At 40.9% G+C, this 13420-nt stretch overlaps 2 protein-coding genes across 3 annotated transcripts in view; both read left to right on the forward strand.

Annotated features, from left to right (window-relative positions):
* Positions 1-4987, forward strand: part of dner (delta/notch-like EGF repeat containing) — a 68912-nt gene extending 63925 nt beyond the window's left edge. For both annotated transcript variants that reach the window (XM_034701953.1, XM_034701954.1), the window contains exons 10-13: positions 99-212; positions 416-547; positions 655-901; positions 3576-4987. In XM_034701953.1, coding sequence (XP_034557844.1) covers positions 99-212; positions 416-547; positions 655-901; positions 3576-3687 — 605 coding nt within the window. In that variant the 3' untranslated portion in view covers positions 3688-4987. The remainder of the gene's footprint in view (positions 1-98; positions 213-415; positions 548-654; positions 902-3575) is intronic.
* Positions 4988-8929: 3942 nt separating this feature from the next.
* The window catches only part of pid1 (phosphotyrosine interaction domain containing 1), a 33183-nt gene continuing 28692 nt past the window's right edge, over positions 8930-13420 (forward strand). The window contains exon 1 of the mRNA XM_034701322.1: positions 8930-9194. Within this exon, the coding sequence (XP_034557213.1) occupies positions 9165-9194 (30 nt within the window). The 5' untranslated portion in view covers positions 8930-9164. The remainder of the gene's footprint in view (positions 9195-13420) is intronic.

Consider the following 13420-nt stretch of genomic DNA (forward strand, 5'->3'; position numbering starts at 1 on the left):
GTAGGTATGACTACATGTGTATGAGTCAGTGTGGGGATGCAAACACACATTTACAGTTTCAAAGGTCACATGTTGTATGTTTATTTGAATGTGCGCAGGTAGACACTGTGAAATCTACAAGGATCCATGTCTTAAGCTGCACTGCCAGAATGGAGGCCGCTGTGAGAGCGCAGGACTCAATGCGACCTGTGCCTGCCCACCTGGATACAAGGGTGAGCAGTGGAACTGTACTTATTCCAAGTAGTAGTAGTATAACTTCTTCTTATGGCGCTGTATAAAGGGTGGAGGGTTAAGAGTATTTCCTGCATTTTGCTGTCCTTGAGTTTGAAAACGACCGGGAGCTTTGATGCCACATTTCTGCTCCTGACTTTGTTGCATCTATTCTTATTCAAAACAACCTTACCTTTCCTCTCAGGGGAAAAGTGTGAAGCTGACATCAATGAATGCGAATGCAACCCTTGTCACCATGGAGGCACCTGCATTGACCAATCAAATGGCTATACCTGTCACTGTCCACCTGGGTGGGTTGGGCCCAGCTGTGAGATCCGTAAGTCAGCCTGTCAGAAAACAACTGTTCAGCTATTTATCTGAAATCCAGCAGGAAGGAAGCCTCATGCCTCTGTGCCTGACTTTGTGTGTGTGTGTGTGTGTCAGATCTGCAGTGGAAGCCGGCACACACTGAAGACACCCTGACCAACATGCCCCGCCACTCCCTCTACATCATCATCGGAGCGCTGTGTGTGGCCTTTGTCCTTATGCTCATCATCCTCATTGTGGGCATCTGTCGCATCAGCCGCATCGAGTACCAAGGCTCGTCCCGTCACGCCTACCAGGAGTTCTACAACTGCCGCAGCATCGACAGCGAGTTCAGCAACGCTATTGCATCCATCCGCCACGCCAGGTCAGGGAAAGGAAATGTACTTTATAGTGAAGGTTTCACAGAGAGTTTTACAGAGTACATTGCTTCGCAAGAGCCTCCCATTTCTTCCTTCTGAAGGGCCTGAAGTTGTATTCATGTATCCATGAGTCATCGGTGCATTTTCAAAGCCTTTGGCTGGAAATAGTCTAAATACATATATGATATCAGAACTGAGAGTCTTATTGAGCATTCACAAAATCTGAGGGAAAATAAACTTTCATTAGAGTTAGAAATCTGGTTGAATATGGCTGTTCTCCAACCCTCTTAACTGTGGAGGTGAGGCTGGTCATGCTGTGATTGAGACATACAATTATGGGTAACACTTTACAATAAGGGTCCCTTAATTAGCGTTAGTTAATGCATTATTGAGCATTAAGTAACAGTTTAATAATAGTTTAATAATCGTTATATTGTATAACCTAACATTAACTAACACATTAGTTAATGCATTAATAAGCAGTTAATTAATGTCCACTGCTCAGAGTTAATTTATACATTATTAAGCATTAATAAAAGTTACAAAACTCAATTAGTTAACCATTAGTGAATACTTTCTGGACCCTTATTGTAAAGTGTAACACATGTATCCCTTAGGTAACACATACACTGAAGCAAAATGAGTTGAAATGTAGTTGAAGCAACACAAATAAAGAATTCAACACATTTTATTTAGAATAAAACAGATAATCACAGATAACATCTCAACTGGCACAGAGAAGTACGGTGGCCCTGAAAGCTCACAGCACTGCAACTTAAGAAAACACATGCAAAAAGACAAAACACAAGAAAATTAAGAAAACATCTTCATCAATTTGACAACACATGCGCAGCATTTAGAAAACGCGATGCAAAGACCACAACACAATACATTAGAAAAACGCGCTGCAAATAGACAGCAACACAACAGAAGTGTTTCCAGAGGACACTTAAAATTGATGCACACGCTTATGCTTATGCTGATGCTTATGAGGCAGTTTAGCATTTATAATGTGTTACTGAAGTGATGCATGTGTTACACTTCACAATAAGGGTCCAGAAAGCATTCACTAATGGTTAACTAATTAAGTTTTGTTACTTTTATTAATGCTTAATAATGTATTAATTAACTCTGAGCAGTGGACATTAATGAACTGCTTATTAATGCACTAACTAATGTGTTAGTTAATGTTAGGTAATACATTGTAACGATTATTAAACTGTTAATTAATGCTTAATAATGCATTAACTAATGCTAATTAAGGGACCCTTATTGTAAAGTGTTACCCAATTAGGTTGCATGTGATAACATTTTTAGTAGTTCAGTACTTTAAAAAGTTGAAGTTCTCTGAGTCAAGATCAGAGGAATGCAGGTGACTTTTTTTTGCTGTACTTTTAAAAATTAGCATTTAGCCTACTCACAAACCTATTTGCTTATTTTGTTTTAAATTATTTCCAGTCACTCTTCTGCTATCCTATCCAATAAGAATAACGCACAAAAAAAAATCTCTCAAGAAAACAGCTAAATGAAAAAACTGCAGTGTGCTAATGCCTCTTCCCCAGGGCCAGACTAGAGGTATGCCAGCCCCAGGAGTAAACATTCAAATAGCAGCACCTATTATTAGTTTGTGAAATTAATCGCATTATGTATTTTACAAATATCACAGCTTAACAAGGCCCAATTCAAATCAAATATCAGAAAGGCTTACAGAAACTCATATGACAACATATCAAGTTAGAATTGAAAGTTGTTCTTTGTTCTGTAATATTTGTTTTATGTAAATAAGACCCCAAATTACATAGTTTGAAGGCAGTAGTGGATTTGGGGTTCCAGTTGCTAAAAGGAAAGTGTTGTTTGTACATTTGCTGCAGATTTGTTTCAAAGGTCAGCAGTGAGCTTTATGAACAAGTCAGTATAAGTTCAGCTGAAGGTCTCCAGTTTACAGGGTCACTTTTAAAACCGTAACACCGGGAGAGACGCATTCGCGGTGGGCTTAGAGAAGGCTACTATTACAAAGCTGTTAAATCAAGTGAATCTTATTCTTTTGAAAAGCACACACACATACAAAAAAGATAGAACATTTTTTTTAAAAATTAAGGAGAGAGAAATCAAGTAAATCACAGATGTGTGTGATGTTATTGTGGATGGCAGGTAATCTACCAATCAGACACGTTCAGCATTGCAGGCCCTGCCTCCCGAAAGTCCTGGGACCTTTGAAAAGTACTACCCCCCAAGCAGTGGCTTTTCAGGGGGGAGATTAACTACCCCTGAACTAAATTTAGATCCTGGGTCCTCCGGTGGAAATGCACGTAGTTCCGGGGTAACGCTCCAGCAGTCAAAAAATGCATTCAGTTAACAGAGAAGTTTCCTATTTTATCATTCATTTGTTACATCAATTTTTGAGCTATCAAACAGGCATACTTAGTTTAAAAAAAAAAATGCAACAAACTGGGAGGATCTCACAGAGAGGTGCTACTTAATTGCATCATGGGAAATGTATGATTCAGCAGTATTAAGCAAAAATCTGAAATTTGTATTTCATTATCTTTTGTCTTTTGAATACAGCAAATTGAAATCACTGATGTGTCCCTTTTAAGAAAAGCTGGTTCAGCCTCTATTTATCACTTACCCAGTGAAGATGTAATATTGAAGCAATCTGTTCTTTTAATTCCTCTTTAGATTTGGTAAGAAGTCCAGACCTGCCATGTACGACGCCACTCCCATCGCCTACGAGGACTACAGTCCTGATGACAAGCCTCTGGTGACCCTCATCAAGACCAAGGATTTGTAGAACACAACTATCCCAGCAAATCTCACACACATACACAAATGTATACATGCTCACACACATACGCAAATGTACACACATGCATATATATGAAAAGTCAATATAAATCTTAAAGTATTTCTTAAGAAACAAAAAATAATATTAGCAAAACATAACTGAATGTAAAGAGGAGAAAAGACCCAAAACATACTCTGTAGTTTAAAGAGAAAAAAATAAATTTGATACACTTATTTTCCTGTCAAAGTCCACGATAAGGCTTTACTGTAGCATCAGAGCTTTCTTTGCATTACTTAAGTTATTAATAATGGGTGACACTACTAGTAACCTCTGCTGTTCAAGAGTGAATACTTTAATCTGCACCAGACTGTCTGTCTGTCTGTCCGTCTGCTGATAGGGCCAGCGACCCAGGAGCCTAAATTTCTCACTGTAAACTCAGCTACCACTTCTGACAGCAGTCCTACAGGTGTTGTAGAAATAGGTGCACTCCTCTTGGTGCATACACTGTATCTTTTTCTATATTTACAAAAGATTCTGTAGTAGGTTGCCTTACTTTGTGCATGGTTAGATTTGATGTTCTATGCGTTATTTTAAACTCCTTTGTACTTGGTTGTTGGTTATATTGCTTTTTTTTATTGCAGTTGTATTTATCTCCGTCAGGATTGTGCCAAATATTTTCTTTGGGGTAATTTGTGGTCAGTAGATCAAATACAAACCTGTACAAAGTTCTAGAGTTTTTTTTCTCTCAATTTTAAAGTACACATTGTCCTGTTCTTTACATGCAAGTTTCTTCATGGTGTATGATTAGTAAAGAAGGTGGGTTTGCTGGAGTACTGTGACCCTGCCATCCTACTGTCTGTTTTCCAGTGATATTTAGGATAATAGGTAGGTCTGTTTCTCAGTGCACAGAAAAATAGTTGGTTTTACTCAGTGTACCTGTGTATGCCAGTGTACAAATTTCCCTCTTGTATTGACAGTGTTGAATAGTTTCTGGTTGAGAGTTTCCTTGCTGGAGTGGCCTCCTGCTAGCTTTGTGGTGGAGAAGAGAGGGGAGGAGGAGGGGGGGAGGAAACTGGGAGGGAGGATATCTACTCTAGGATTTATGTGCTTCTATGTCCTGCCAATGGAAAAACTCTTCTGTCTGTGCAGCTGTGTTGTTCCTCTCAAGGTCGAGCAATGTTTTATCAATAGGCTCAGCTAACCTTCAGACTTTTTTTTTCTCTCATTTGAAACACAACAACCACATGATTACCTATTATCTATGTTGAATGATGTAAACAATAAAGATTCAAGTGAACATATCCCACAGAAGTTGTCCGGTTTCTTGTGGGATTTTATGTGACATGTGTTTACAACAAAACTGTTATAAAAGATTTAAGTCAGGAACCTGAGCAGACATTGAATTCCCACATTAACTACTGTACGGGTTTCAGTGCACGAATAGTTCTATCACATTTACCTTGTGCACAAAAATGATTTAGGCTTGATGTGTAATCCCAGTCATGAAATCCCAATTCAAAAGTTGAGACTATGTGTTCAATGTTAACAAAAACAGAGTTTAAGGTTTAGAAATCATTTAAACCTTGTACTTGATTGAAAATATTGCCAAATGAGCAAATAAAAAAGATTTCATCAGAGTTTTATGTCTTGGACCTATACAAAATGGTCTGTAAATACATAGAGGCATGATGGAGGTGGGGTGGAAGAGGGTGGGTGGGGCTCTGCATGCTTTTCTGTGTTATTTACATATTAAATGTTATAAGTTGGACTGTAAGTATACAGCACATCCTCATTTGCTGTGTAAACCCTCACTAAGATCAGGTGCAGCTCGTTGCCCTCACAGGTCAACTGATTATTCAAATGAAGTGTTCAATTAAACATCAAATTCAAAAACATCTGCTTCGTAGGCCTCAGAGACTGTTAGACATTACCGAACAAGCAGAAACATGGTGACCCAGGTGTTCTTCTAAATGGTTGTGGAGTTGAATTTTCCATGATGAGACAACCGAAAAGGGGAACATCAGCTAAAGCCAAGCAAAGGCCCTGTGCCTGCATGGATAGACCAGGAAAGGAAAGCTTCAATGGGAAGCAAAAAAAGCCAGGGGTGACCCACGAGGAGATGGAATGATCCACAGCTCAGGCGGGAGATCTGTCCCAAATGGTGCTTCCCAGGTAAATTTTTTGGGCTTTCATTACCTTTATTTAGAGGACAGCATGGTGGATAGGGTAGAGAGCGGGGGGAAAAGAGTGGGGAATTATATCTGGCAAGGGGTCGTTTCGAACCTATGCTACAAGCTTCAAGGACTTTGGCCTCTACAGGGAGCACGATTTAACCACTGAGCCAAACTGGTGCCCCACAAATTGTGTTTTCAAAACCACATGCATGGAAGAAACCAGCACATTATCCTGAGCATGATCTTGAACACAGAGTAGCAGCATCCCAGCAGAAAAAACATGATTGCGGATAGATGGAACTGAAAACAGGGCAATTCTTGAACAAAACCTTCAAGCAGGAATCTTGATCACTCAGATGAAGGTTTTACCTCCAGCTACACAATGACCAAGCATGCAGGTAGACCTCTGAGTGGCTTAGGTAAAAGAATGTTAATACTTCAGGGTTGCCCGGTTAAATCACAGACCTCAATCTAATGAAGAATCTGTGGCAAGAGTTTGACATTGCTTTTCATGGTGATATTCCATCCAGTCTGACTTAGTCTAAGCTGTTTTACCAGAAAAATAGGTAAACAGGGCACAGACTTGGCTGCTGTATATGCAGTGAAGGTGATTCTTTCAAATGTTCCATTTATTGTTTCTGTGTTGAGACAAGAATTCTGCATCTGTGGAGCATATCTTTCATGTAAATCAAATGGAAATAAAGCGTAACCAGGTGAGTGTGATAAGCAGGTTTTACATTAAAAATGAGAATTTGGAAAAGTCACAACACAGAGAGACAATATGTATGGTACATTCACCAGGGTAAAATAGATTGGATTTTTTTCTTGAACTCAGCCACGAGTCAATGAACCATGCTGCAATTAGTTTTAGGCTGAAATTATTACATTGTGTAGGTTGAAAAAAGGGTTAAAATGAAAAAGTTTGAATAAAAAACATGAACAAAAAACACAATTTCACCACAGTGTTTTTCTGCAAAGTCCCAAGGAAGGACATTTTCTTCAAAGTCTCAAGGTCGTATAGCCAGCAGACATAGCAGTGAGTCGTGGGAAAGACCTTTTATGGAGTGTTGGTAAAGTGAACACCCTCAGTAACCTCAAGCTTTGTCCAGATGTTCCCCATGTAAACATCTCTAAATACAGACTGTGACTGCGGAGTCATGTCGCTCAACACACCTACATCTATTATGTGTGTAACACAAACACCCTCATACACACACATTGAAGGGGCACCAGATGTTATTGATGGCTCCTCACCTTTGCTTATGGTCTTCTTTGGAGGTCTTGTGTCTGACCTCTGTCCTCTCTGTGCCCTGGAGGGTCAGAGTGTCTGTGGTTTGGCTTTTCCTGCGTCCAAAAACTCCCTGTCTATCAGAAAGACTCTTACTCTTTTTCTGGGCCTTCAGCTTGATGATGTATGCTTTTGTGTTGGTCTAGAGGCAGGTATCTAGTTTAATTTTAAAATAAGTAACTTAAAAAACTCACATTTGTGTTTCCCCATGGTTAAATATAGTTAAAGTAACATGTGTTGCTTCAACATTACGCATAAAAACACTGTATAACAGATGCAGCTTGACCTTAATTCTAAAAAAATGGAAGAAAAAGGTCACTCCTCACTAATCTTATTTCAGCATGGTCAGATGGAATGAAGGTTTTTTGGTAAAGCCTAAGAAGATCAAAATGTTTGGGCATGACTGTAGCAATTCACCAGAGACTTTGTCCTGAGCTGCCTCTGTGAAACTTGGGAAATATGAGAATGGAAACACATTTTTATTGACTCTAGCCACTTAAAGAAATGAAATGACATTTATGTTGGGGTATTAAATGATCATTTCCATTTTAACAACATTCCTTTGCTTGCTGGCTGCTCTGGTCTGGATGACTAATCTTCTGCAGCCTTGAAGTTATTTTTACAAAAGTGTTAAGTATCATCATGGGTGCTTTTGTGTCCAGATGTAAGATCATTTACTTTAAATGTTGATTTGAAGTGAATGAGCATTTGGTACTTGTTTTAACTGACACTGCAAGCAAGTCCTTTTCTTAAGGCGACAAATGCACAAATAGTCTCCAGCAAACAAAGAGTACAGAAATGTTTGTTTGGAGCCATTGTTCTGACTCCTGAAGGACATAACAGGCTACTTTCACAAGGTAGTTTCTTACACTGTGCTGACTTTATTTTTACTTTTACAAGGAACAGCTATCAGCTATTGAAATATGCTGTGTTGATGAGAGCATTGGTTTAACCCAAAAATTGAAACTTTGGGCTATAAAACACAAACTTTTAGTGAAAGATTTAAAGTCAGGTGCCAACTTACTGGTTCATAGAAAACATTATTTAATGGCTTTTGTTTAATTTGATAGGGAAGTTTGAGGTGAATAAATACAAACCTTATTATAAGGTTGAAATCTGAAAAATCTAATGATCTGTTTGTGAGACTTAGTAAACCAGCGTTGTAGCCTATATGGACAATCAAGTTGTCGATGCATGATGTCTTGTAAGCTAAAGAAACAATCCACTTGTTCATTTTTACATAACACGACCGTTTCCGGACATTAGGCCAGGGGTGTCAAACATGCGCCCCGCGGGCCAAAAACCGGCCCGCCAGAGGTTCCAATCCGGCCCGCGGAACGACTTTGCAAAGTGAAAAAATTACAGAGAAGACATTGACCGCAATTTTCGACAAAAGTAACTACTATTTCAAATTTGTCCTCTGGGGGTTACATACAATAATAGTGCTGACGGAGTGCACCTGAACGGCGCCCCACTTTGGCCCAACTAGAGACTCATCATGACAAAAAAAAAATGCAGCAGCTGTTTTTGTAGATACATTTTCAGAATGTACTTGTACTTTTTTGCACTAAATCAAAGGGACATTTTTTTTTGAGTTGTCGTTTTTATAGGTTATTATGTTATGATTTTACTGGTCAGGCCCATTTGAGATCAACTTGGGCTGTATGTGGCCCCTGAACTGAAATGAGTTTGACGCCCCTGCATTAGGCTATCAGCAAATTTGCAGATAAACCACTTACTGCCAGCTATTTGGTTGAATCCTCGTTTCCCTGAAGTACTTGAACGCAGCACCTCAAGAGCCCTCCAGTCACAGAGAGCGAGAGAGAGAGAGAGAGAGCAGGTACCTCCACCTGCTGGTCACTGCTATAACTACAGCCAGGCGGAGCAACACATCATTCATTACCGACCAGTCCAGATTGAAGGAGGACGGAGAGGCAAGCCGTGAAAGCGAACAGATGTGAACTGGACTACGAAAAGACAACAAGCTGCAGTGAAGACGGAGAACCTTTGAGTCTGCTAACATGTGGCAACCCGCGTCGGAGCGACTGCAGGTAAGATACGGGCGCATGTGAATCGTTCATTGTCGACATGGCAGCAGTAAATAAAGGGTTCAGCCGTGGTAACTGTGCATGAAAACCCACCGTGCTGTGTGTGGCTCCAAACTACAGAGACTTGCCACGGGTACTGAACAGCTACAGATGTGTTGTGCTCTCTGTCGGGTGTTATAAGCTTGATACCAGTTGTAGGCATTCAAACGATCCTTGTTTCTAAATGCTTACCTTTTGGTGCTACGTTTAAATGCACCTATTCACGTTACGCAAGCCGGGTGTACAGTGCAACAATTTGTTACCTCTGCTGCAGTCCAGTGCCAGTCTACAACTGAGTTTATCTCAAAACGTGAGAGACAAGCAAATTCAAGTCGTGTAAAAAATGGCTAATTTGGCCCCCAGGCCTTTCTTTGAACGCAACACTCATATTCACACCAACGTAATGAGTGGAACTGCAGGCCCTCTTCTCCTGTTGTCACTCTGCTTTTCCTTTATGTTGTAACATCAGGATGCTTAATCTCCTGTTTCAAGTGGTTAAAAAAAAGGAGGCTCTGGTCCACAACCTGCCGTCTGTGACCTGTTAGAAGACGGCGGAAAAAAAACCCGTTAATGACACGTAGTTTGATATCCAAGGGGCAAGCCGTGCACCGAGCCTGGCTTCATGTCTCCTGCAAACGTAATGCTCTCCAGATGTCGGCCCGTGGACTGCCTGCCAAGTGAACTTGCACAATCTCCCTCTTCTGCCCAGGCGTCAAGAAGATGGAATCACGAATTATTCAAAGCGAGAGTTCCAGTGCTCGGATGTGGAGTTACCCTGGGTCTGTAAATGTTCCCATGAACATTCACAACTCTTTGATTCATTAAAAGCAAGGTTGCTGTCAGAACTACCCTATATGTCCATCACTCCATAATTATATAAGACTTATTATTGTTCAAGGCTAATTGATCACTGTTCAGAGAGAGCTTTAGGCCACCACGCTTCACTCTCATGCTCAACAAGTGTCACAAAGTCACTAGTTATCTGACTCTTTCCTGGCTCCTTGCTGAAGGGAATTTGTGTAGCACACTAAAAGTAAATGTTTCCTGCCTGGCACTTTGTATCATAACCAGAATAAAACACCACCTGATGATAAATTAGTATCAAGAGTCATTTCATTCTCCATCCAACACAAGGTGCTAAAAAAAATACTGGGTTGACTGGGATGACATATCAGGTAGTTGCACCCTGTGCACTCTGTCAATACACACGTTTTACTTTAACAACGTTCACACCAGGGATGCAAAAACCTCTGCAAATGTACTACCTAGGGCAGGGGTTCCCAAACTTTACCATGCCAAGGCCCCCAAAACAGCATTTGCTTCTGGCCGGGGACCCCCTTTGCAAACCCACAGACAATGCTTCAAAATATGTAAAGAAACATCAACTTTTAGAATGTATTTTCTTACTTGTATTTACTTTTCAATAATTATTACATTTGTTTAGCATCTATTATTAACAAAAGTGTTGTAAATAAAAAAATAAAAGATAAAAAATAATTAGATTAATTTTTTTTCTCTTCCCTCCAATTTTCTGAGGCCCCCCTAGCGCCCCCTGGCGGCCCCCATGTTGAAAACCACTGATCTAGGGAATAGCCTAGCCATACTGAGTTTTACACTTCGACCAGTCTATTGGACATAGCAAGCAGGCCAGCTTTAAGATGTATTAACTCAACATCAGGGTTCTCTCAGTTTGGCCTTTGATACCGTGCTACAGGAAGCCATATTTACAAAGTGGGGTCATGGAGTTTAAATTCACTTTCTAGTAGTGCATGTGTCGACTACAAACGAGTGTGGTGTTTCCAAAGCTGTGCAAATATGTTGTGTGGATTAACTGGCTCTTTTATTGCTATATGTGACCTTGTACTAAGTGCTCTAATAGGTATTACGGCTAAAACTGCTGGTTTGCCAGTCCAACTACCTTAGATGAATAGATGCAGGGTTGACGTTCACACATTAAAAATCACAAGGCATTCTGCTCTATAGGCGTCCAATAATCATAAGGTCATAATAAAACAAAACATTTGCACACCTGGAGTGGAGTGTTCTTCCTTCCAGGGAGGTTGTAAATGAATGCAGAATTATCAGATAGTGAGGGGTAGGTGACAGACATGATTGAGTAGCAGTGTGATAAAGTAAGATTTAGCTTCATTGAAAAAAGGTTTGTTGAAAGAAGTCTTCCCCACCATGTTCCAGCCTTTCTTTTGACTGTGGTTTAGCTTCAGTAAAGTCTGCCCTGGTTGTTGTGTTCACCTTTTTAAATGGGCTGCCAGGACCTATTGGATCAGCAAATAAACTGCAATGGATCAGAATATCAGAAGAAGAATGAAAACCCTTCCTAATGCAACACGGTTACTGAACGATAACAGTGCCAGCCTGCTTTGTAACCATAGCAACGACCATCCTTTCTGGCTGGTATCCTTTTTGAGTCGGGGCTGGTGGGGTTTTCTGGAGCTGAAATTAGCGGATCTAAAATGTACTCGTGTTTATTACCATCTGTTTTGTTGTTTTTATTCACCAAGGCATCCGTCCATGTTATCCTCACTTGTGCTATCCCCCAGTTGCCATAGCAACACCTGATGTCTTGCTGCATTTGTGTCTCACAGTCAGGCAGATAGAGGAGGGGGAGAGAGGAGATAGATGGCGGAGTGGGGAGGAGAAGACACGGGTCACATAAACAGAAAGCTCTATTACACTGACAATGTGGAGTCCTGTGCGATGTTGTGTGTCAGTGCCGTAGCATGCCTCCGTGTTTTCCTCTTTGTCTGTTTCCCCAATACCTCTATCGTTTTTTTGGGGGGGCCCCTCCTCCTCCCCAGGCAGAGGCCATGTTAGTTCAACGGCATATTGCACAACATGCAGCGGTCTGGGCATGGATGCACACGCACGTATAGACAGACTCATAAGCTAGTTGGCAGGGTGGTTGAGGATGCACACACAACAACATGCTTCCTGTTTGAATATCCTCTGGGCAACCAATCCTTTTTTCCCCCTCTGTCAGCAGCTCTTTCTTTAGCTGCGGTTTCCAGTTTTGACACTTTAATGTGTGTGACACTGACAAACTGGACTGAGCACAGAAAAGGACATGGACCTGACAGAGCAGAAATAGCTGACTGAGGTCAAACACGGTGAGAACCAGCCGCTGTCTTTGCTACTTTACTTCGCTGCTGCCTGTCTTTATTTGTTTCTGTGTCCGGCCCTTTCGGCTTGTCTGTCTGTCTGAGGTTGCTTTGTGGCCGTAGCTATTTTGTTGGGACTGTGGCCTTGGTAGCGAAAGGGATCCACGGGCAGACTGGCAGAAAATTTCCCATGGTTCCCTTGGCACATTGATTTTTTTTCAGCCAGCACACATTTGCCTCTTGTGAACAAATGGCTTTTGGCTCACTGGTTTGGCTCTTTGTATTTGATGAATGGGCACAATTATCTGTTTGCGGAAGTTGTCATTTTCAAGTTATTTTGAAGGATTTGCATTAGACAGAGAGTATTATGCTCGCCATTGATCAAAGAAGAGCAGTTTCAGCTGTGATTTAAGCTCTTATGGTCTACAGTTTCATCCTACACAGATGAGTCTTCATGCCTTTTGTCTTCTCCTCTTCTTGCTTTTTTTTTTTTACAGGATTCAGAACTGAATCTGTTAGGTAAGTTTGCTACTTTAAGGTGAGAAATATGACATCTGTGGCAGTTTAAGGGTCAATGTAGGTTGCAAAATCCTCTAATATACTCTAAACTTTGAAAATATGACATTTGTGCCCCTAAATCAAACAAGCTGACGAGTTAATCAAACTCCTGTGAGGTTGGACCTGCCGTTGCTTCATGTATGCTTACTTGTGGCACACTGAGCACTGTTTCTACCTGAAAGAGGTCAAATAATGACACACGTTTAAACCAACCTTGATCTTGACAGTTGACTTTGTTTTCTGTCACTAGCAGGTCATTTCCATGTGCCATTGCTATGTGTAGACTATTTAAGATGTCACTGAGGGTTCATTGTTTACGTCAAAGTGCTGCTGATGTTTTTACTAGCTCCCCCAGGCTCTGAGGTTTGGGTACTTTTATACCCACTTCCTCCTGTGCAGCAGAACCCACCAATCCCAGCATCCAGCCATTTGCCTTCTCCCTCCAACATGCCAAAGTGCTCCAATCAGGGTTGAGAAAAACAGGTTTCCCTCTGCGTAGGGACCTCCCACAGCCCA

This window comes from Notolabrus celidotus, chromosome 14 (genome assembly GCF_009762535.1).
Source record: "Notolabrus celidotus isolate fNotCel1 chromosome 14, fNotCel1.pri, whole genome shotgun sequence".
Lineage (NCBI taxonomy): Eukaryota > Metazoa > Chordata > Actinopteri > Labriformes > Labridae > Notolabrus > Notolabrus celidotus.